This window comes from Ascaphus truei, unplaced genomic scaffold, assembly GCF_040206685.1.
Source record: "Ascaphus truei isolate aAscTru1 unplaced genomic scaffold, aAscTru1.hap1 HAP1_SCAFFOLD_312, whole genome shotgun sequence".
Classification (NCBI taxonomy): Eukaryota; Metazoa; Chordata; class Amphibia; order Anura; family Ascaphidae; genus Ascaphus; species Ascaphus truei.
The window spans coordinates 442,976-463,467 of NW_027456093.1; the positions used below are offsets into that span (position 1 = coordinate 442,976).

At 45.7% G+C, this 20,492-nt stretch overlaps 4 protein-coding genes across 4 annotated transcripts; 2 read left to right on the plus strand and 2 right to left on the minus strand.

The window, feature by feature from the left end:
• The first annotated feature begins 959 nt into the window (after nucleotides 1-959).
• On the plus strand, nucleotides 960-1,452 carry LOC142483264 (histone H3). The gene has a single exon (XM_075583330.1). The coding sequence runs from the start codon at nucleotides 986-988 to the stop codon at nucleotides 1,394-1,396; it is 411 nt and encodes a 136-aa protein (XP_075439445.1). The 5' UTR covers nucleotides 960-985; the 3' UTR covers nucleotides 1,397-1,452.
• A 470-nt stretch (nucleotides 1,453-1,922) lies between these two features.
• Nucleotides 1,923-2,819, minus strand: LOC142483249 (histone H1-like). Its single transcript, XM_075583314.1, has one exon. It carries the CDS (start codon nucleotides 2,791-2,793, stop codon nucleotides 2,137-2,139), a length of 657 nt encoding a protein of 218 aa, XP_075439429.1. The 5' UTR covers nucleotides 2,794-2,819; the 3' UTR covers nucleotides 1,923-2,136.
• Nucleotides 2,820-8,999: 6,180 nt separating this feature from the next.
• LOC142483247 (histone H2A type 2-B-like) lies at nucleotides 9,000-9,758 on the minus strand. Its single transcript, XM_075583312.1, has one exon. The coding sequence runs from the start codon at nucleotides 9,731-9,733 to the stop codon at nucleotides 9,338-9,340; it is 396 nt and encodes a 131-aa protein (XP_075439427.1). The 5' UTR covers nucleotides 9,734-9,758; the 3' UTR covers nucleotides 9,000-9,337.
• A 301-nt stretch (nucleotides 9,759-10,059) lies between these two features.
• On the plus strand, nucleotides 10,060-10,440 carry LOC142483262 (histone H2B 1.1-like). The gene has a single exon (XM_075583328.1). The coding sequence runs from the start codon at nucleotides 10,060-10,062 to the stop codon at nucleotides 10,438-10,440; it is 381 nt and encodes a 126-aa protein (XP_075439443.1).
• Nucleotides 10,441-20,492: the final 10,052 nt, after the last annotated feature.

Below are 20,492 nucleotides of genomic sequence, written 5' to 3' on the forward strand. Positions count from 1 at the left end.
AACAATTAATGCATAATTAAATAGTCATCTTGCATGCTAATATTGTATCTGAACAATAAAAAACAAGTCTTGATATAGTTCAGCTTCTGTTTAAATGTATTAGATAGTGTGTATTTACATTGGTAATTTTAATATTTCATATGCAGTGATATAGTTCAATAAATAAGGAATGAGGATACGTTTAATAGATATCTTTAAATACAGGCCCCTGTTCAGTCTAGTTATATTACTCTAACATCAGATGTTCATCTTTATTTAGAAAATACACAATACATTATGGAATATTTAATTTGTGCTTAAACTATAACACATTGTGTATACACATATACAGACTTGGTATTTTAATTAAAAGCAAACTACTGTGACTGGAGCATTAGAGGGAAGCCAAAGAGCCCGGTTAGGAGCTGATCAGATCACACAGAGCAGTGACAGCGAGAAGACATTTAGGGAAGCCCCATTTATAGCGCAGCACTGCCACCGTGTGGTGCTCTGGGAACTGCAGGCATTAAGGAAACGAGCCGCGCGGTTCCGCTTCTTTGTGTCTCTGTGTTCGGGTTTATAATAATAACACAATGTGAACATTAGAAGAAGATGAGCCAAGAAAGTCCCATTGAAGCAATGATCTGGGAAAGAAAACCCCTCATATTACATTTCACCGATTAAAGATCATTTGAATACTTGGTATAAGTACATGTTCCATGTCAGAGAGCTCTGTGCTGTATCTGTGCAAACACTAATGTTATCACATTAAATCTTTTTAATTGTCCCACTTACAAGCACTAAATATATAATAACTTTATTAGGACGATATCGGTCTGAGGCGGGATTTTTGAACATCGCAACGGCTTTCACAGAACCAATCAGAGCGAAGGGCGGGACCAAAGCAGCCAATCACAGCGATCTGCAGTCCATAAATTCGCAGCTGCAGCGTTTTTTTTCTTTATTAGTTCCTGACCGGAGACGCGCACTGACACAGCAGCACAGGATGGCCCGGACCAAGCAGACCGCCCGGAAATCCACGGGAGGGAAGGCTCCCCGTAAGCAGCTAGCGACCAAGGCTGCCAGAAAGAGCGCACCGGCCACCGGCGGAGTGAAGAAGCCTCACCGCTACCGGCCCGGTACTGTGGCTCTCAGGGAGATCCGCCGCTACCAGAAGTCCACCGAGCTGCTCATCCGCAAGCTGCCCTTCCAGCGCCTGGTCCGGGAGATCGCCCAGGACTTCAAGACTGACCTGCGCTTCCAGAGCTCGGCTGTCATGGCTCTGCAGGAGGCCAGCGAGGCTTATCTGGTGGGGCTCTTCGAGGACACCAACCTGTGCGCTATCCACGCCAAGAGGGTCACCATCATGCCCAAGGACATCCAGCTGGCCCGCAGGATCAGAGGGGAGAGAGCTTAGGCCGGCTGCACCCTGACTTCGTTTACACCCCAAAAACAAAGGCTCTTTTAAGAGCCACCACATTTTCAATGAAATTGCCTGATCAATATTAACACATGGATACTGATCTCAATATAGAGAATTAAAGAAGTGTGTTATCCTTGTACCAACATATGTACTTGATGTGTGACAATATAGATACACGCAAATTAAATATTTGTATTCATTGTCATGTGATATATAGACTTGCATGCATAGTCACCATTTCATGCTGTATATGGCTGCACGTAAAGACAAACCTGTAAATGTCCCCCCTCCCATGTGCCACTGGTGATTATACTGAAGTGTTATGGAATAGCGTGTGCTTCATGCTTTCAATGTGATGTAAACACATTTATTTTATAACATGGTGATAAATAAGTTTTTCTGATGTCAACTACACTATTTTTATTTTCTATAAACCGTGTATGTGAACATTGTTTATGTAGACACAAACAAAACCATATCACCTAGTATGTCAGTTTGTCTGAGAAACATTTATTCGTGCAATAGGTTAACGACTACAAACTTACACATGCACCTTACAGTGCTCGCAGTATCAATTCATATACACTTATGCTCTGGCAGTGTAACACAAACCCCTGCATGGGATAAGTTGGAGAAACATTCCCAGTTACACACTATGTGCACAGCTCTCTATGTGGGGTTGTGGTGGCTCTTAAAAGAGCCTTTGTGTTTGTAAGAGGCTGAAGTTCTCGGTCTCACTTCTTAGGAGCTGCCGCCCTCCTGGGCTTTGCTGCTTTGGGTTTGGCTGCTTTGGCCTTAGCTGGACTCTTAGCAGCTTTTGGCTTCGCAGCCTTTTTAGCCGCCGGGCTCTTCACGGCCTTCCTGGGCTTGGCAGCTTTAGACTTCTTCGGGCTTTTTGCTGGCTTCTTGGCGGCTGCCGGTTTTTTGACCTTTTTGGGGCTTTTCTTCACTCCCGCCGGAGCCTTTTTGGGTTTCTTGGGGGACTTGGCGGGTTTCTTTGCCACTGGCTTCTTGGGTTTCCTCGCATCCTTTTTCTTGGCCGCCTTCTCCTTGCTCTCCAGCTGCTTCTTATTCAGCTTGAACGATCCGGAGGCTCCGCTCCCTTTCAGCTGGATCAGGGTTTCCTTGCTCACCAAGCCCTTGAGAGCCAGCTTCAGGCGGCTGTTATTCTTCTCCACATCGTAGCCTCCTGCAGCCAGAGCCTTTTTCAGAGCGGACAGGGAGACCCCGCTGCGCTCCTTAGAGGCGGACACAGCTCTCACTATCAGATCGGACACGCTGGGACCGCACTTTGCTGGGCGGCTTTTCGAGGCTCCCGCCGCTTTCTTCGGCTGCTTCTTCTTGGCGGCGCTTTCAGCTGGAGGAGGAGGAGCAGGAGCGGTCTCGGCCATTGCAGCTGCAGGTAAAATATCCCAACACACTGACAGAAAGTTATACTGGGGGCGGGGACCTGCCGGGACTTATATAGAGAGCCTGCTGCTCTGTGATTGGTTAGTTATCCGAGTGAGCTTCTTTCTCATTGGGTATAATCACTAAGCCCCGCCCCTGACTCTCATCCTCCCGGATCACAAACACTGCTCTGACTTTGTGTTTCTGAGGCTGCAAGAAAAGGGCATTTTATCCCCTAATTATTACTCACATCCCCCCTTCTTGCATGCAATTTATAAGGAATTATATTCTCTTCACTGCAGTATCATTTTTCTGCTGGGAAAGTACAAACACAATTAGGAATAATGGGTGAAAGTTCGGCTCTGTAGCCCGGGATTTGCCAGATTTCATTCATATCTGTCTATTTCTGTCACTTTTACTTTGCTCAGACTAAATGTGCAACCTCCATCCTCATACAGTGACACTAAGGACATATTATTCTACAGTATCAGTTTAAAATAATGTGCATATAAATATATAAACATGGTCTGGGGAGTCACTATATATGTACAAGTAGCACAATAATTCCTGTGCAGTGTACATTGCTATTTCATGTTGTTCCATTTCCCCGGTACTAAGCTCTGTATTATTCCATTGTCAGTTATGAATATTGGTTATTAAATGGGAGATTCGAAAATATTTTTATTCCATCTGTTCTGCAAATGAATAGTTTAGAATTATATGTATAACATTATGTTTTCTAAAAACAATCATAGTAACATACACATCATGTGAATGACAGTAAATATATTTTAATAATGTAATAATCAAACATCTATTTTGTTTAAGCTTTATAATACAATTGGGAAGTGTTAAAAATATGCTTATTTGTCGGTTACAAAATATATATATATATATATATATATATATATATATATATATATATATATATATATATATATATATATATATATATATATATATATATATTTATATATATATATATATGTGATATTAATGGAAGATTAGGTTATTAGTCACCCTGTGTGTTACATAACTATGTAATGTCACTATTAGCACTATGTATAGGAACTGACATGTTTTGTGACCATTGTCACCAGAGACCAGAACTTTTAACATCTTTACATCAGGATCACTATCACCAGAATATAATAATAAAAGTAATAGTACGTTCTTGTATAGCGCTGCTAGTTTTATGTAGCACTTTACAGGGACATTTTGCAGACACAGTCCTTGCCCCGTGGAGCTTACAATCTATTTTGTTGGAGCCAGAGACACAGGTTGATAAAGTGACTTGCCCAAGGTCACAAGTAGTTGACACTAGTCACTTACTTTCAGCACAAGGCTGTTCAGTGGGACGGCGGCATTCACTTTCTGTAGCCCATCGCTGGGAGTTCTGGAGAGCCGGATCCTGCCTGATGTCCTTGGAGAAGCAAGGCAGGGAAGCTCAGTGTAGCAGGCCAGGCTCTGCCCAACGCCCTGGCAGTAGCAATGGGAGAAGGCTTAGTGGAGCAGGGTGATATAGATCTGAAGCTCGCAGCTCCCCAGTGAGAGTGAAAGCAAAGCACGGCTCCCCAGTGAGAGTGAAAGCAAAGCACGGCTGACCACCCCAATACCGTGTGCAATGGCCACCTCTACCAGGCTTATTGTGCCCAATGTATAGGTTTTTTTCTTTGTGTAACCCTTCCAGAAAAGAGCTAATCACTGATGTCTGGAAGTGGAAAACTGTATAAAGTGGGGATAGGGATGTGGTAACTACACATCAACACACACATTTTATCATGCCGTGATGGTCTTCACCTACCGCTGCCGCCCGCCCACCCCCAGTCTTTACTTCAATCCTCTGCAGATGTGGGACCTGTCCTGTCAAGGCCGCCCGCTTCATCCTCCGCTGACCTGGGACCTCTCCTGAAACCTGGTAAGTGAGAAGTAATGTTCCTTGATTGTAAGTGTCAAATCTATGGTGCGTCTTACAATCACTGGCAGCTTACACAAGAGGAAATACAGTAATACAAATAACACATATAGTCCAGGTCCCCTCTGGACTTCCCCCTTGTTCCCCGGCCCCCCTGGTTCCCCATATTAAGAGATAAACTATAAGCAATGGTGTATGTTGTTGTTTCTTGTTTATTTATTGTAAGGTCCGAGGGAACAGCTCTCTAAAGGTGCTCCCCCCGTGACTTTACTCACCCCGCTCCAGCTCTGCCTTCTCGCCGCTGCGGGCGGGATCTCCCTTCTCCTCCGCTTCCTGCAGCAGCTACTGATCTCGCTCGTGCGCGCGCACGGCAGAGGACTTTTACGTCCTCCCTCAGGGGGAGTTCCCGCCCCCAGCTGAGGCCGCGCACGCCTCTCCCACGCTGTGCACATGCCTGATGCGCGTGCACCGCTCACAAGCTGCACATCTAGCACAGCTGTGGTGTTTCTCCCTACCACTCCCTAGCTTTCCTGGGACCGCTCCCTCGTTACTCCCCCTCTCCCTATTGGTCCTTCCTCCTACTTATACCTTGCTCAGCCATTCATTCTTTGGCTGAGCATAGCTTTGTTTGACCTGTGTTAACCACGGTCGTGCCTGCCTCAGTTCCTGTCTCTTTGTCTCCTTAGTGATCCCTTGCGTACTGAACCGGCCTGACTGTGGATCCGCTCTGGTCTTCTACCCTTGGTTTGTATCCTGACCTCCTGGACTCCCCGACCCCTTCACCTCGGTTTGCGGATTCCGACCTACCTCCCGGCTCTGGACCCCAGGCTCTCGGTACCACCTATCTTCTGGAACCTCCCTTCTCGTCTGGCGAGTATCTTACTTTATCTTATACTCCCAGATGGTTCCAGACGCCTATTTTCCACTTTCCAGGTGTGTCCCCGTAGCTGTGGGTGCAGTTTGTTACCCATCTCACCTCAGTTTCTGGGTCCCTCCTTGTCCGTGGTGAGCTCAGCGTAACATTATGCTCAGCCCCACAGACATGGACCCCGAAGAGGTTGAGCAACCAAGCCCCATGCAGCGACTTCTCCAGCTAGAGGCGCAGCTTGCCTCCATGACACAGGAGCTCTCTAGACTCTCCTCATTGCAGCCTTCCCCAGGCTCCTCTGCCATGGCAACTGTGGCGTTTCCCTCCCCGGTTCTTCCCGTGGCTGTGGATCCTCATCTCCCGGCTCCCAACCGCTATGAAGGGGATCCCCTCAAGTGAAGAGGGTTTCTTAATCAGTGCGAGATGCAATTTGAATTATCTCCTTTGCGCTTCCCCACTGCTCGTTCAAAGGTGACCTATATTATGTCTCTCTTGAACGGAAAGGCCCTAGCCTGGGCATCCCCCATCTGGGAGCGGGAGCCTACCATGACGCATGACTATTCTCGCTTTCTTCGAGAATTCAGGCAAGTATTCGATACGCCTGGTCGTCAAATTACGGCAGATTCTTCTCTCTTCCATATTTCGCTACACGCAAAGAAAACCCGCACAGCTAGTGTAAGACCACAGTGAGGTGCTGACTGGATGGAGACGTGATTATTTCATATGAAAGAAAAAGGACCCAGTCTTTCAGCACTCAGTCACAAGGATTGTAATGTTGTAAATGTAAAAATATGCTTTATTTATAACCATGAATAAAAAATAGGGTGTTAAAACGTAATTAAATAGTATTAAACAGCACGTGACTCTATCCTTAATAACCCACCTGCAAGTATGTGGGTGGATATAATAAGATCCCTAATGAATGTTGGGGATCAAACGCTACTGATAGTAGCTACCTAATGATATAGGCAAGAGGAGCCTGTGAGAGCCCACTCAAAGACACTTTCCATATAAGTGTATCCAGGCGTGTGCTACACACTCAATTGATACACTGTGGATAAGTACAGTAATACTGTGTGACGAAATGCGAGCTAAGTTAGACCTATATAATGTCTGTCCCTGATTAAGATATGCACTGGTGACTAAATCCATTCATCAGTGCTATCAAAGCCAGGTCTATGATGAAAACCTGTGTGGCCCACACTGTTGATAATAGGTGCACACCATTGGGCTAGAGCAGATCATTCTGCGGTTGAAATATTTGTTCCCTTATACCATCAGCACTATGATGGTGGCCAGCCAGTTGGACCCTGGCATGATCATCACTCTTGTCCAACCTGATATGTTTGGGCCAGAGCATCTGCCACCTGTCCGATGGTGCCCCTAAGTCCCTGCAGATGCCCCGTGTTTTCATCGATTAGGGCATGGCCCAGAGCATCCGTAATGGCAGAGACCTCCCAGGCCATAACACAAACATGTTGTTGGGAACTGATTATGGCAATTTTATGTGCCACTAATAGGGGTAGAGTGTGTCCGTCGAGTGTGCCCTATTTTGGGAGCGAAACGTATTAGTGTGTTTCTCTGGTTGCCAATAACTATGTTTTTACCACAGCCTCTTCACCTGTTCCTGCTTGTGGTGCGACACTATCCTTGGCTATTTGCCAATTTTATTTCCCATTGTGGCTGTGACCTGCTGTCAGACTTGAGACCTTGCCACATCTGACACTATGTTTGTTCAGGGTCCCAAGAATGAAACCATCACTCCCCGGACATTGGAGTTCATCCCTTGGATGTCCTGGAGGAGACCAGTAAAGTAAGCTGGGTGTAACCTGACCAAACTGACAACCCTATCCCTGCCAGTATGACTAGGGCCAATGAGCCAGAGCACAGTCGGCAGTTCCGCAATACCTTGCTGTCAGATCAGAGCTTAGACGGCATGTGGCAGCACGCTGCCAAACCGGTCATTGAGTCCAGATCCGATTGGCTTGTGAGTGCCGCCAGCTCCCATACAGGGAACAGAGCCCAGGGACTCCGGACTGACCATGGACGGGGGTATTAAAACATGTAATAAGTAATGTGTTGGGGCTCAGAATAAACTGGTGCACGCTTTGTAGAGAGTATTTTCATTGCCTGCCACATTTAGCTACAACTGATTGTGTGTTAAGTGCACAATTTTGTTTTCCTTATAATAAACATAATAATAATAATAATAATAATAATAATAATAATAATAATAATAATAAATAGACCTGAGACTCTGGTAAATAATTACATATTTTTCCTAAATTATCCATTGATGTACGCACATAGATGGGATTGCAATTGAGTAATGGGTTAATATAAACATATTGGAAGTACCTTGTGCAGGAGAAAGGTGAGTTGGCTAGAGTAGCCATGTGTATTAACCCTGGTTGCATATCACATGCTCACTTGTGTGCGGTCCGTGACAGATAGTATATGGGTTTAACAATTTTTGAGAAATTGTTAAACCTTGGAACCCGTGAAACAGGTCCCACCAGAGAGGTTTTGAGCTGGGTGTTTAGTTAATATATTCATTTTCATCACTTAACACTTATTATTATTTTCACTTTCACATAGAGTTGTTAGCGCCTTTTATCACTTCTTTTCACAAGATAGTATATGGGCCACATGCTCACAGATGGACCGTACATGACATTGCTGTTCCTCAGATTTAAAAAAAAAAAAAATGACACCAGGGACAGGTTCTGTAATTTTTAGTTTATAGCACAGAGTATATTAGTGGTACAAAAAAAAATTCAGATTATTGTTTTTGCTCATAAAGGAATTAAATTGTACCTCCAAAAAACTTGTGCTGTTTATTTCGAAGACCAGATGCTGTAATTATGTGTTCTGCCTTTTGGTTATTGAATCTTTCTATACCATTATGCTATTTTATTTTCTAACATGTCAACATTAATTATATTATGACTTGATTTTGCATGTTCGAGGGCAATCTGTAAACAACGTTGGTTGAATTTTTTTTTTTTTTAATTGTTCTTGCATCAATGTTACTCACTTGTCTTTAATGATACATTATATACATTTTCAGTATAATACACCTTCATGGCTTGCGAATTTGTGTCCGATATAAAAACAGGTTTTAGCCTTTACAAGCCAAGTAATGAAGATACCGATTTCTAATCCAACAGCGCCACCGTGTGGTAAATTGTTTCAAGAATAGACTCCTAATACCAACACGTTGCGCCTTTTGTATAATCACAAACAGAAACAAACACTACTTTATAGTGTATTAGCCATGCTACACTACTTTGTTTTCATTTATTTAGCGATGAACTAGAAACAGTTTTTTTGTTTAGCTTTATAGTTATGGTTCCAGCAAACTAAATGCACTTTAATCAGTTCATCAATGTTATGGGATTTTTTCCGAAAAATCATCATGTCGGTAATTAAAGTTCACCCCAAGTTATATATACAGTAGGTGCCTTTATGGTATTAAATATTGATTTGCTTTCTGCAGTGTCGTATCAAACGCATTACTGTTTCTAATGACAGAACTGACACCTCCACATACATGGACTTAATTATACATTACTTTACAAATGAAGAGAACTATTATCATAAACAATGAAAGTGACTTAGAATGGAGATAGAAATATAATAAAAACATGTCCTGCAGGAAATGTGAAATACTATAACGCTTTTTTGATGCTGTGGGTGGCTCTGAAAAGAGCCTTTGTGTTGGGTATGTGGGGATCTCTGCTCCTGGTCTCGGGGGTGAAGCTCACTTGCTGTTCTTGGCCGGCTTGTGGCTCTCGGTTTTCTTGGGCAGTAGCACGGCCTGGATGTTGGGCAGGACACCCCCCTGAGCGATGGTGACCCCTCCGAGCAGCCTGTTCAGCTCCTCGTCGTTCCGCACAGCGAGCTGCAGGTGCCGGGGGATGATGCGGGACTTCTTATTGTCCCGGGCGGCGTTACCGGCCAACTCCAGGATCTCAGCGGTCAGATACTCCAGCACTGCGGCCAAATAGACCGGGGCTCCGGCCCCCACACGCTGAGCATAATTTCCCTTCCGAAGCAGCCTGTGCACACGGCCGACTGGGAACTGCAGCCCAGCCCGAGATGAGCGAGTCTTGGCCTTAGCGCGAGTTTTCCCGCCTTGTTTGCCTCTTCCAGACATCGTGTATCACTCAGACAGCAGCTCAGGTAACAGGAGCAGTGACAAACCCCGCCCCCTGTGCCCTTATTTATACACGCAGACAGCAGCTGAACTCCTCTGTGATTGGTCAGTTTTGAAAACAGCCAATCAGTTCCATAATCCTGTAACCACCAATCATCTAATTTGAAAGAAAACTGATGATGTCATAAACGGTCACATGAGAAAGTCAGCCAATAGACGAACAGAATGCTGGGGCTGCTAGTTTGCATAGGACTCCTATAAATAGAGCTGCTGGGGGTTTAGGTGACATTGTTTCTCTGCTGTTTGGAGAAGAAGCATCGCCCGACATGCCTGAACCAGCCAAGTCTGCGCCAGCGGCCAAGAAGGGCTCTAAGAAAGCCGTGACCAAGACCCAAAAGAAGGATGGGAAGAAGCGTAGGAAGAGCAGGAAGGAAAGTTACGCGATCTACGTGTACAAAGTGCTGAAGCAGGTTCACCCTGACACCGGCATCTCCTCCAAGGCCATGGGCATCATGAACTCCTTTGTGAATGATATCTTCGAGCGCATCGCAGGGGAATCGTCCCGTCTGGCTCATTACAACAAGCGCTCGACCATCACTTCCCGGGAGATCCAGACCGCTGTGCGCCTGCTGCTGCCGGGAGAGCTGGCCAAGCACGCCGTGTCCGAGGGCACCAAGGCGGTCACCAAGTACACCAGCGCCAAGTAACCCCGATCTCATCACTGACCCACAAACACAAAGGCTCTTCTAAGAGCCACCCACTTTATCACTATAAGAGATATGCTCATATGTCATCTGTGTTCGAGATAAAAGGGAAGTGTTCTATTATACATTGCAATTTCTCAGTTATTTGCTTTTGTAGCTATTATATATTATAAAGTATCTTATGTGATGTATTTTTAGCTCTTTCTGGCTTCCTACCCAGCCACGTGTTTGCTGCACTTGTGTTGTTTTGTTAGTAAGAGGCGGGAGAACCGCAGACAAAGTGACAATCGCCGAGAATCCCCTTCAGATAATCTGCAGGTCACACACATCCCACAGGGTGGCGCTGCTGTGTTAGTAATGTAGTTCGTGCTCGGGAAGTAGGATTTGGGGTTAATAACCTGCGATTATTTTCCCTCATTTACTTTTTTTGAGCCTCACTAAAATACAGATTATATGTGCACGTGTCAGAATAAGTGTGCATGAAATGATGCCCTCACACCCGCATGGTATATAACGCATCTGATCGGGGGAAAATCCTAGTGCAGTTTGGGATTAGTAACAGACCATGCAATCCGTGTTTGCCACATGCGTTAGATACGAGCACATGCATTTGCATTATCAAAATTGGCCTTTTATAGTTTGTCGCACATTTTTTATTCCATTTACATAAATATAACAAGTGATATTTCTTATTGTCCTGTTGGGTTGGACATTAATTTAGAAATCGGTCAAATCTGCATTAAATAGGCTGGGAGGTGTTACATTAAAGGCTTCTATTGTCACCTTGTTCAATCTGTTATCAGGGATTGCACCTTTTTAGTATAAAAACAAGGCTGAGCAACATGTGTTTCCTCAGATTTCAGTAGCAGTTGATGTGGTTTTGTGATAACTTGTCAGAACTCTAAATCGCAAATATTTATCACGTCCTGTTTTTTTTAATCCTAAAACCACACAAAAAAAAAGCAACACAAATATACAGAGAAGGTAAAAAGGGCCAAAGGATTTAATATCTGCCATTCACACACAGACCACACGGTGGCGGTATTGCTTTGGTACTAACGTGTATCCCGGAGACCTGGATTTCTCACGTGATCTGAATCAGGTTTCACCCCCAGATAGTTCTGTGACACACTGCACGTTGTGTGGCTTCCCTTAATAGAATTGGTGTGAATTAAGTCCAAATCAATAGGACTCTGACATTGCTGCATCATTCTTGATACATTTAGGTTTAATCCCTTGAATAGCCCATAATGTAATGAAAAACATTGAGTAAAATCCTGAATTTGCAAAATGATAACTGAGCAAAACACATGTACAGGTGCTGAGACTGCCAGAGATGCCACATTCCCCATAACATCTATAGAGGGAGAAAGGCAGCAAAACACAAATGTATCACTCGCATTAATAAGAAACACTTGGGCTGTTCCTTCACTATCCCAACATCACTTGTGACATTTTTACATCTATTCAATTACTGTCTCTATTCTAAATCCAAGCTCCGTAATATTCATTCAAAGATCCCATGTTATTCCAGTCACATTTTTTTGCACAGTTTGGTTGCCTCATTCCTCTGCCCTTAGTTATCATTACACTCAATGGGATCTGCCCAAAGTAATCATGGCCGCCGAGTGCATCATCTATCATCTCTATGGTGACCGAGACTCTTGATAATGGGCATGCGCAGTAAGGTCTCCATTGCAATACATTACTATGCATGTCCCTGACTCCCAGCTTCACTTCCCCGGAACTACATCTCCCGTGATCCCCCGCGCACCGGGCTTTAGTTCGGAGGCTGCACGGTGGGTGAATGTGGTTCATGTAATAAGACGGAGGAGCAAGAGGAGAAGCAGCGGCGGCCATGTACCTAGCGCTGTGCGGAGGGGGTGGGAGGAGGTGGGGTAAGGGCTCTGTGATAGCTTTCTATGTGACCTAATAGTTTAATGTCATCCATCATTGTCAGGAGGATAATGATTTCTCTGCTAATTAGTCTCCACAAATCCCCCACTGTAAGGTGATCCTGGTTAGGCAGCTTATCCCATCATCGTCACTACAGACACATAATGGTGAGATGGAGAAGTGAATGGACTCATTATACAAATCTGTTATCTGAGATGTAGGTTTTGCCTTTTTATTTATATTTATTTTTATTTATATATTACATTTTATTTTGAATTCCTCAATGTTTCCTCTTATGGAGAAACATTGACATAACATCGTATTTGAAACCACTTAGAAAACTCTTATTTTTATAGCAGCTGTTTATCCTTAATCACAGCAACATTGGGGAGTAGCACAACCATAAACTAGGAACCTGCGGGTGTGCAAAATATCTCCCCCTCCCCACCCCAAAATAGTGGGTTTTAAAAACTCCCAATAACACGTTTCTATTTAATTTTCCATTGTCTAGGAAACGTAACCTTGAGAAACGAGATGCCAACGGTCTACTGTGCATGCAAAGCCCAGGAGAGAAACAGACGCACTCCCAGGAAAAGATCCGGCCCTCATCTCACAGCTGGTCCTGGGGAGGTGAATATTATTTGCAGGTTGTGATATCAGTCACAGGAGACAAGGACACTTAACATCGGGAACACACACACACACACACACATTTTGAACGAGGTCGACAGACGGCGCTACCCACAGTTTAGGCACAAACTCACCCAAACAGGGAATCCTTTCTCAACTAGGTGCCAGGCGCCGCTTCCAAGTCTGACCCGGGAGGCTTCCACGCTCCGTCCGCTGTGGGTAGCGCAGTAATCCAGGGATGATATTTGCACTATAGCAAGTTCAAATCGCCTGCTCGCCTCCACTTACACGCCTCACTTTGGTTTATCTCCGGCACAAACCTCGGATGGCATAGTAATGAGAAATTGGCAGCTCTTTACAGGGTATATTTCACAGAACATGTATATGCATTTAGCATAGGGACCTGCTTTTGAGACTTACCTTGACGTTGGTTACCAAGCTTGGCATTATTTGATAAAAGGATGTAACCAAAAGTCTCCTTTGTCTTATAGATTTAGTTTTCACTATGTATATTTATTTCCCCATTTATTGCTACCCATTGATTGAAGTGCAGGAGTAACTTTCTGTCTTTACATAGGTTACCTGTCTTAATAGCAAAGCATGGAAGACGGGGTGCTGACTAATCACCGAGCAGAGGCTCGTCTGATTAGCCAATCCGGGACACAGGAGGTGACTGTGCCCCTAAGACACCCCACAGAGGTGGGTTTGAAGAGGTGTGGGAAATTCAAACTGACAAGTAGAAATTGTACCTACGGGGCTTATACCCAGCAACGGTTCCCCAAGACAACCCAATATATCCCTCAGAGATAGGCGCCTCAGAATCTGGACTGAACAATAGCGCCACTCGGTAAGACATTGTTCCCCAGACCTGAGTCAGCGCTCCTCCCCACTCCTAACAATGGCTGGGGCACTTCCCCACCCACATTCCTGATAGCAGGACCCTATCTCTGTGTGTGCAGGCTCGCTGAGTGATTACCAGCCCTGCACACATGGGCAGCAGCAAAACATACTCATTCTAATCAGGGAGGTACATAAACCCAATCACATTATTCTCTGGGATACTGGGTTAACCCCCTGAGGATCCCTTAAGATAGGTAGGGACAATGGGTTAACCTTTATTAATATGATCCCCATTGGCCCATCTTTTAATCATTGTCTTATAATAGGAAATTAGCAATTACACCAGACAGAATAAGGCACAGGGGAGAGGAATATACACTGGCGATAATTGTGCTATGCTAAAACAATGATGTGGTAAATTATGGTACAATGCACAGTTATGAAAAGTTTGAGCTATCATTACATATCCTTATAGGAAATGTAGGATTATGTTGCAAAGTTACCACACTTCTTCATGCCTCAGAAATCTAAAAAAAAACTATAGGAGGTGCATAGAAACTACAATAATAAGCAGGATAGTGGTATAATTGGAAGTATGTCTCCCTGAATGCCCTTCAACAAACAAATATAAGTCTCACCTAATGCACAATTACAATGTTGTTTTGGTTCAGTCTCCATAATAGGCCATAGGGGACTTTCGGTGTCATGTAATATGCCCCACTTGTTGAAGTATCTTGAGCTGTTCTGAGTTCAAAAAGTATTTGTCTGCATTATAACAGTTGTGATCAAGCTCTTGGAATGTCCATACCCCTTGGACGTATTGTCGTCTCTCTGACAGGGTAATGAAGCTTGTATGTAATATAACACATTCATTATAAATGGCATTTATAATTGAAGGTGTGCTGCTGAAGATTACACGGTCTACCGGCAATACTCAACCTCCATTGTGGAAGTCAACAAGCATTACCAGTGCTACTACAAATAGGGGTCAGCAGCTCTCGGCAGACAGGAAACAATTGGTTGCCAAATCGGCATTGCATGGTGTCTGTGAGTATGCCTCAATACAACTGTATCTGTGTATGATGTGCATCTGTAACATAGTTGGCTGACCACTGGGATATGGAAATCTATGCCACACTTTACTTGCTGCATTGCACATAAACCTTATTTACCTCTGTCTGAGAGACGACACCCAGTTGTGGATATTTCAAGAGCTTGATGGGGACGTGTTTTCTGCATATGCATTGTCATGACCCGGATGCAGATCACACCATTTCTAGGGATACTAGGGGGACAAGGTAATAGTACAGGCCTAGCCCAATAGAAATTAAAAGGGGAAAACATAGAACATAAACTCTTACTAGAGTTCATGATGTCGCTTAAGCTTGCTTATCCTGTGGATAAGTTCTTGCAGACTGTGAGGCCTCTGGAACTCAGAAAGGTTTGGGTGAGGACCTCCAGCAGCTGGAGCATGTTGCTTCAAAACAGTCAACAAACGGTTCCACCGGACGCAGAGTTTCTCTGAATCTCTGGAAGTCTTTCTGGGCTTATATAGGTTTAGTTCTCATACAAAACCATGGAGAGGGGGCGGCTAGGCCATTCAGCATTGTCTCTTTAATCAGCTGTCCAATCCGGAGAGTGTTTGAAGCTGAGAAGGACCATGCACACACATGATTATGGCCAGTGTTCGACAAATGCAACCCCCGATCGCCCGGAGGAGTGCATTTAACCCCCTGTAGAGTGCCGTTGCTGTGCTGTGGCTCATTTCAGGATGCCGGGACACGATCAAGCGGGTCACCTAGCAACGCGGGACGCCGTAAGGATAGCCCAGCCGAAGACATCCCTTGGAGGCACTGCAGTGACGCTACACCACACACCAACGCAGGCGCATACAGGCACGCCCTCTCCCCACTAAGGATCTCCTAGCAACTGCCGGGACCAGAGGCGCAGAGAGGCCTGGAGATTGTGGCTTTAGCTGGATGTGTCTGTGGAGCGGCGCTGTGTGGCTGGAGGAAGTGCTGCTCGTGTTGCTTCTGCTTCCGTGTGTATCGCGGGCGAGGCGGACGGTGGGAGCCCCCCAGGCTGGATTTCCTCACTCTCATGGCAGGTAAGAGAGGGGGGGGGGGGAGAGGGAGATGCAGCATACCACTCCAGTGAGCCGGCTTCAGACATAAGAGCATCCCCCCGGTCACTGCTGTATTTCATCTCCTGTCGGCACCGCTGATAAGAGGGAGAGGGAGGAATTTGAGAGGGCGGAACACTCGCTCTCGCGTAGGGGAGGGGTTTGGTGTCTGTGTGTGTGTAAGTGGCAGAGAGAGAGTGTGGTTGTGTGTGAGGAGGGAGATGCAGCATACCAGAGTGGTGTGTGTGTGTGTGTGTGTGTGTGTGTGTGTGTGTGTGTGTGTGTGTGTGTGTGTGTGTGTGTGTGTGTGTGTGTGTGTGTGTGTGTGTGTGTGTGTGTGTGTGTGTGTGTGTAAGTGGGGGAGTGTGTGTGTGTGTGTGTAAGTGGGGAGTGTGTGTGTAAGTGGGGGAGGTGAGTGTGTGTGTGTGGGAGAGAGTGTGTGTGTGTGTAAGTTGAAGTCTCGCCCTCTGTCTTGCCCTCGCGTGAATAATAGGGGGTGGGGGACAATGATTACATGAATACTAGGGGGTAGGGTATAATGGTTTGCACGGTATATGGGTAACAGTTTCACACAGGGATGTGGGGGTTAGTGGATGTCTCTCAGCCTGTGGCAGGTGCTGACATAGTGTGCAGCCAGTTCTGCTGTGGTTTCATCTTCTCCCAGGAGGATCGCTATTTTTTGGTTCTCCTCTATATTATTAAAGTTCTGGATAAGTGCAGTGAGTTTCTCTAGGTGGGCACTCCTCATTTCAGAGTATTGTGTGCAACGCAACAGGACGTGTATTTCATCTTCTACCTCTCCTAGCTCACATCTTTGGCACAGTCTCATCTCCCGCGGCTTCCAGTTCTGTCTGTGTCTGCCTGTTTCTATTTCTAGGCTGTGGGCACTTATTCTGTACTGGCCCAGGGTCTGTCTCTGCTTTGGGTCTTTTACCTTCAGTAGGTAGGGTGCCAGAGTGTATTCTCTCTGTAGGCTGTGGTAGGTTTCCAGCTTCTTTGAGCGCTGGATTTCATTGTCCCACCTAGTCACATACCGCTTCTTCATTTCGTTGGCGATTGAGTTGATTTATTTTTTCGGCAGGTTGTTGATCTGTGTGGGGTTTTGTCCTTGGAGTGAGAGGACAAGTTATTTGATGGCACAGAGTTTAGTGAGGAGGTCCTGGCTTCTCATTGCTCTGTAGCAGTAAGACTGTGGATGGCTGGTGTTTAGGTGGGCCCAGCATGTCAGTGCTCTCTTCTGTCCAGTGGAGCAGTAGAGGAAAGCGGCCCAGCTCAGCCCGGCATGCATTGTTTGATGTACTCCTGTGTACTTGGAGAAGGTGTTTTTGCAGAATTCCAGATGCAGTATTTCTGTTGGGCTGGTATCCCATTTTGTGGGAGGTCTGGGTATGTTACAGGGCCGCACCCCTCGCTGCCATACAGAAGGATGGGTGTGATGATGCTGTTGATATTTTCATCCAGATTCGTATTGGTGGTTTGAGGGTGGTACATCTGTTTCCCTATTGTGTAGAATGCTCTGCGGGCCTTCTCCTTCAGTGTATTTATGGGCAGGCTGAATTTCCCTGATGAGCTGATTGTTAGACCTAGGTATGTGTAACTCGCTGTCTGTTCCAGTGCATTGTCGTCCAGTGTGAATTGCGATATGGTTGGATGTTTTTTATATTTTTTCTGGAACCTACCATTATTCTGTTTTTTTCTAGGTTCACAGAGTGCCCAGGCCTGGCTGAATTTTTCTAGTATTGCCAGTTTCTGTTGGAGGCCTTGTTCTGTTGGAGACAGCAGGAGCAGGTCGTCTGTGTATTAGAAGAGACTTAATCTCAGTTCGCAGCCAAGTTGAGCCCAGGTGCTGATGAGGGATACTAGGGCTGCTGTGAAGCTCATTGGATGTAAATGTTAAAAAGTGTGGGACTCAGACTGCAGCCCTGTCTAACTCCACGGCCTTGATGGAAGGAAGTCTGTCCTTTAGTTTATTAACTTTCACGCAGCCTTTGTTTTCAGAGTACATACTTTTGATTGTGTCGTATGTTCTCCCCCCCTATTCCGCTGTCTAGTATTTTCAGCAATAGGCCTGGCTGCCAGATGGAGTCAAAGGCTTTTTTGAAGTCCACAAATCAAGCAAAGATTTTGCCCTTGTTGGTGTTGTGGACGTGCTTATTAATCAGGCTGTGTAGGGTATAGATGTGATCCGTGGTGCGGTGATTTGGCAGGAAGCCTGTCTGGCTCTTACTCAGTACACTGCTCTGTCAGGAAGGTGAGGATTCTGCTGTTCAAGATGCTGTTGAACAGTTTCCCCAGGGTGCTGCTGACACAGATTCCTCTGTAATTGGATGGGTCCAGCCTGTCTCCTTTCTTGTGCATAGGGGTTATCAGTCCTTCGTTCCATAGTTCAGGGAAGTAGCTAGTAGTGAGGACCAGGTTGAACATTTTCAGTATTGCTTCTTGTATAGATGGATTGCTATACTTCAGCATCTCTTGTAGAATGCCATCTGGTCCGCAGGCTTTCTTTGGTTTTTATTAGTTTTATTTTTTCTTTTATTTCCTGGATTGTGATTGGTATGTCCAGAGGGTTTTGGTTATCTTTTATAGTGTTCTCCAGTGATGTTTGTTTGGTGAAGATTTGTTTTTGTTCTTGTGTCAGGTTTTCTTCTGGGATTTCTTGGTAAAGGTCCTTGAAGTAGTTTTTCCAGATGTTGCCATTCTGAATGGCCAGGTGTCTGTTATTCTGCTTTGTATCCAGATGTTTCCAGGTGTAACACTGCTTCCTATCGCTTGGCAAGCTGTTACTCTGTGCTGTGTTACCTGCTGACTCACAGGGCCTGAGCCTCTGCCACGGAGAGCCGGGGTGTGTGTATATATATATATATATATATATATATATATATATATATATTATATATATATATATATATATATATATATATATATATATATATATATATATATTATTCGATTCGGTGCAGCGCCTCCACCTGTGACAGATCCCGCCAAAGGGGGAGTCTTCGCAGGACCTCTATACAAGAATTTCTCTCACACGACCATGTTATAAAACCAATCTTGTTTACTGATAAATCAACCTTACGATACATTGCATGCCATGACATTCCAATCCGCTGGTACACAACATTTAACACACCACGGAGGACGTCCACAATTATGCGCCTCGGCGGGACGCCAACAATAACTTGCGCCTCGGCGGACGCCAACAATAACTTTCCCCCAATCCACCACCGGGTGTTCCCACCCGTGTCCAAATACGTTAATCAGTTATCTTGCTTCCAACGGCCGTGTGTATGTGTATGGGTGACTGCGCAGCCACTAGGTCTTAGGTGATTGAAAGGGTAGAGTTGGTGCACTTGATGAAATTCCTGCCCGAGCACTCCGGTGCTCGGAACTGCTACGGTTCTTCAAAAAGAGTCTGGGGATTCCACGCTGCGATATGGGGCGCTTCTCCCCGACAAGATAGTCCCGAACACAGCAGTAGTTTTAGGGGGGGTAAATCCCTTACTAAGGGTGTCCCCTAGCTCCGCTTGTCTCTACGGTGACTCAGGGCTAACTGGGCCGGGGCACCTTGACTGCGCCTGGGGGGGGTACAACCTCCCAGCGCAGTGTCTCCGTCTCCTCGTCTCTCCACGATGCTCTAACTCCACGTGCGCGCAACCACTGACTATATCTCTGGCAACTCCTCCGCCCATAGGCTAAACGCGCTCACCTGACCCTCCCCGTGGGGGGCTGCTGGGTCAAGGGACTGCTCCTTTCCCGCCAATATGTATCCTCCTCCTTCGTGGGCTACTGCAACTACTCCGTGCAAGCGCAACCTCTCATTACTCGGGGTGAATCAAGGGTCACGGCTACACAGGTTTGCCAGAAAGTATTTTCATCTAATGCTTCTTCAATTCTTTCTAATTTTTTGGCAATGTGGTTGTGTTTTTTCTTCCTTAGGGAGCGCCTGTAGTGCTTCAGTTGTTGGTGGTACCTCATTCATAGTTCTGTATTGTTTGGGTCTCTGTGTTTTTGGTTTGATATTGTTTGCAGGCTTTTTCTAAGGGTGTTGCATTCCTTATCGAACCATTTTTCTTTGATTTTGTCATTTGTTGTTGGTCTGTTAGGGATAGTTTTTTTTCAGTTTTGATATTTTTGCTATTAGATGGAATATTTTGCTGAGATTTCTTACTGCCCGGTTTATATCATGTTTGTTCTGCTCCCTGCCCCCCTCTGCCGCACCCTGCCCCCCTCTGCCGCACCCTGCCCCCCTCTGCCGCACCCTGCCCCCCTCTGCCGCACCCTGCCCCCCCTCTGCCGCACCCTGCCCCCCCTCTGCCGCACCCTGCCCCCCTCTGCCGCACCCTACCCTCCTCTGCCGCACCCTGCCCCCCTCTGCCTCCCTCTCTCTACCTCTACCTCTCTCTACCTCTACCTCTCTCTACCTCTACCTACCTCTACCTCTACCTACCTCTACCTACCTCTCTCTCTCTCTCTCTCTCTCTCTCTCTCTCTCTCTCTCTCTCTCTCTCTCTCCTCTCTCTCTCTCTCTCTCTCTCTCTCTCTCTCTCTCTCTCTCTCTGTCTCA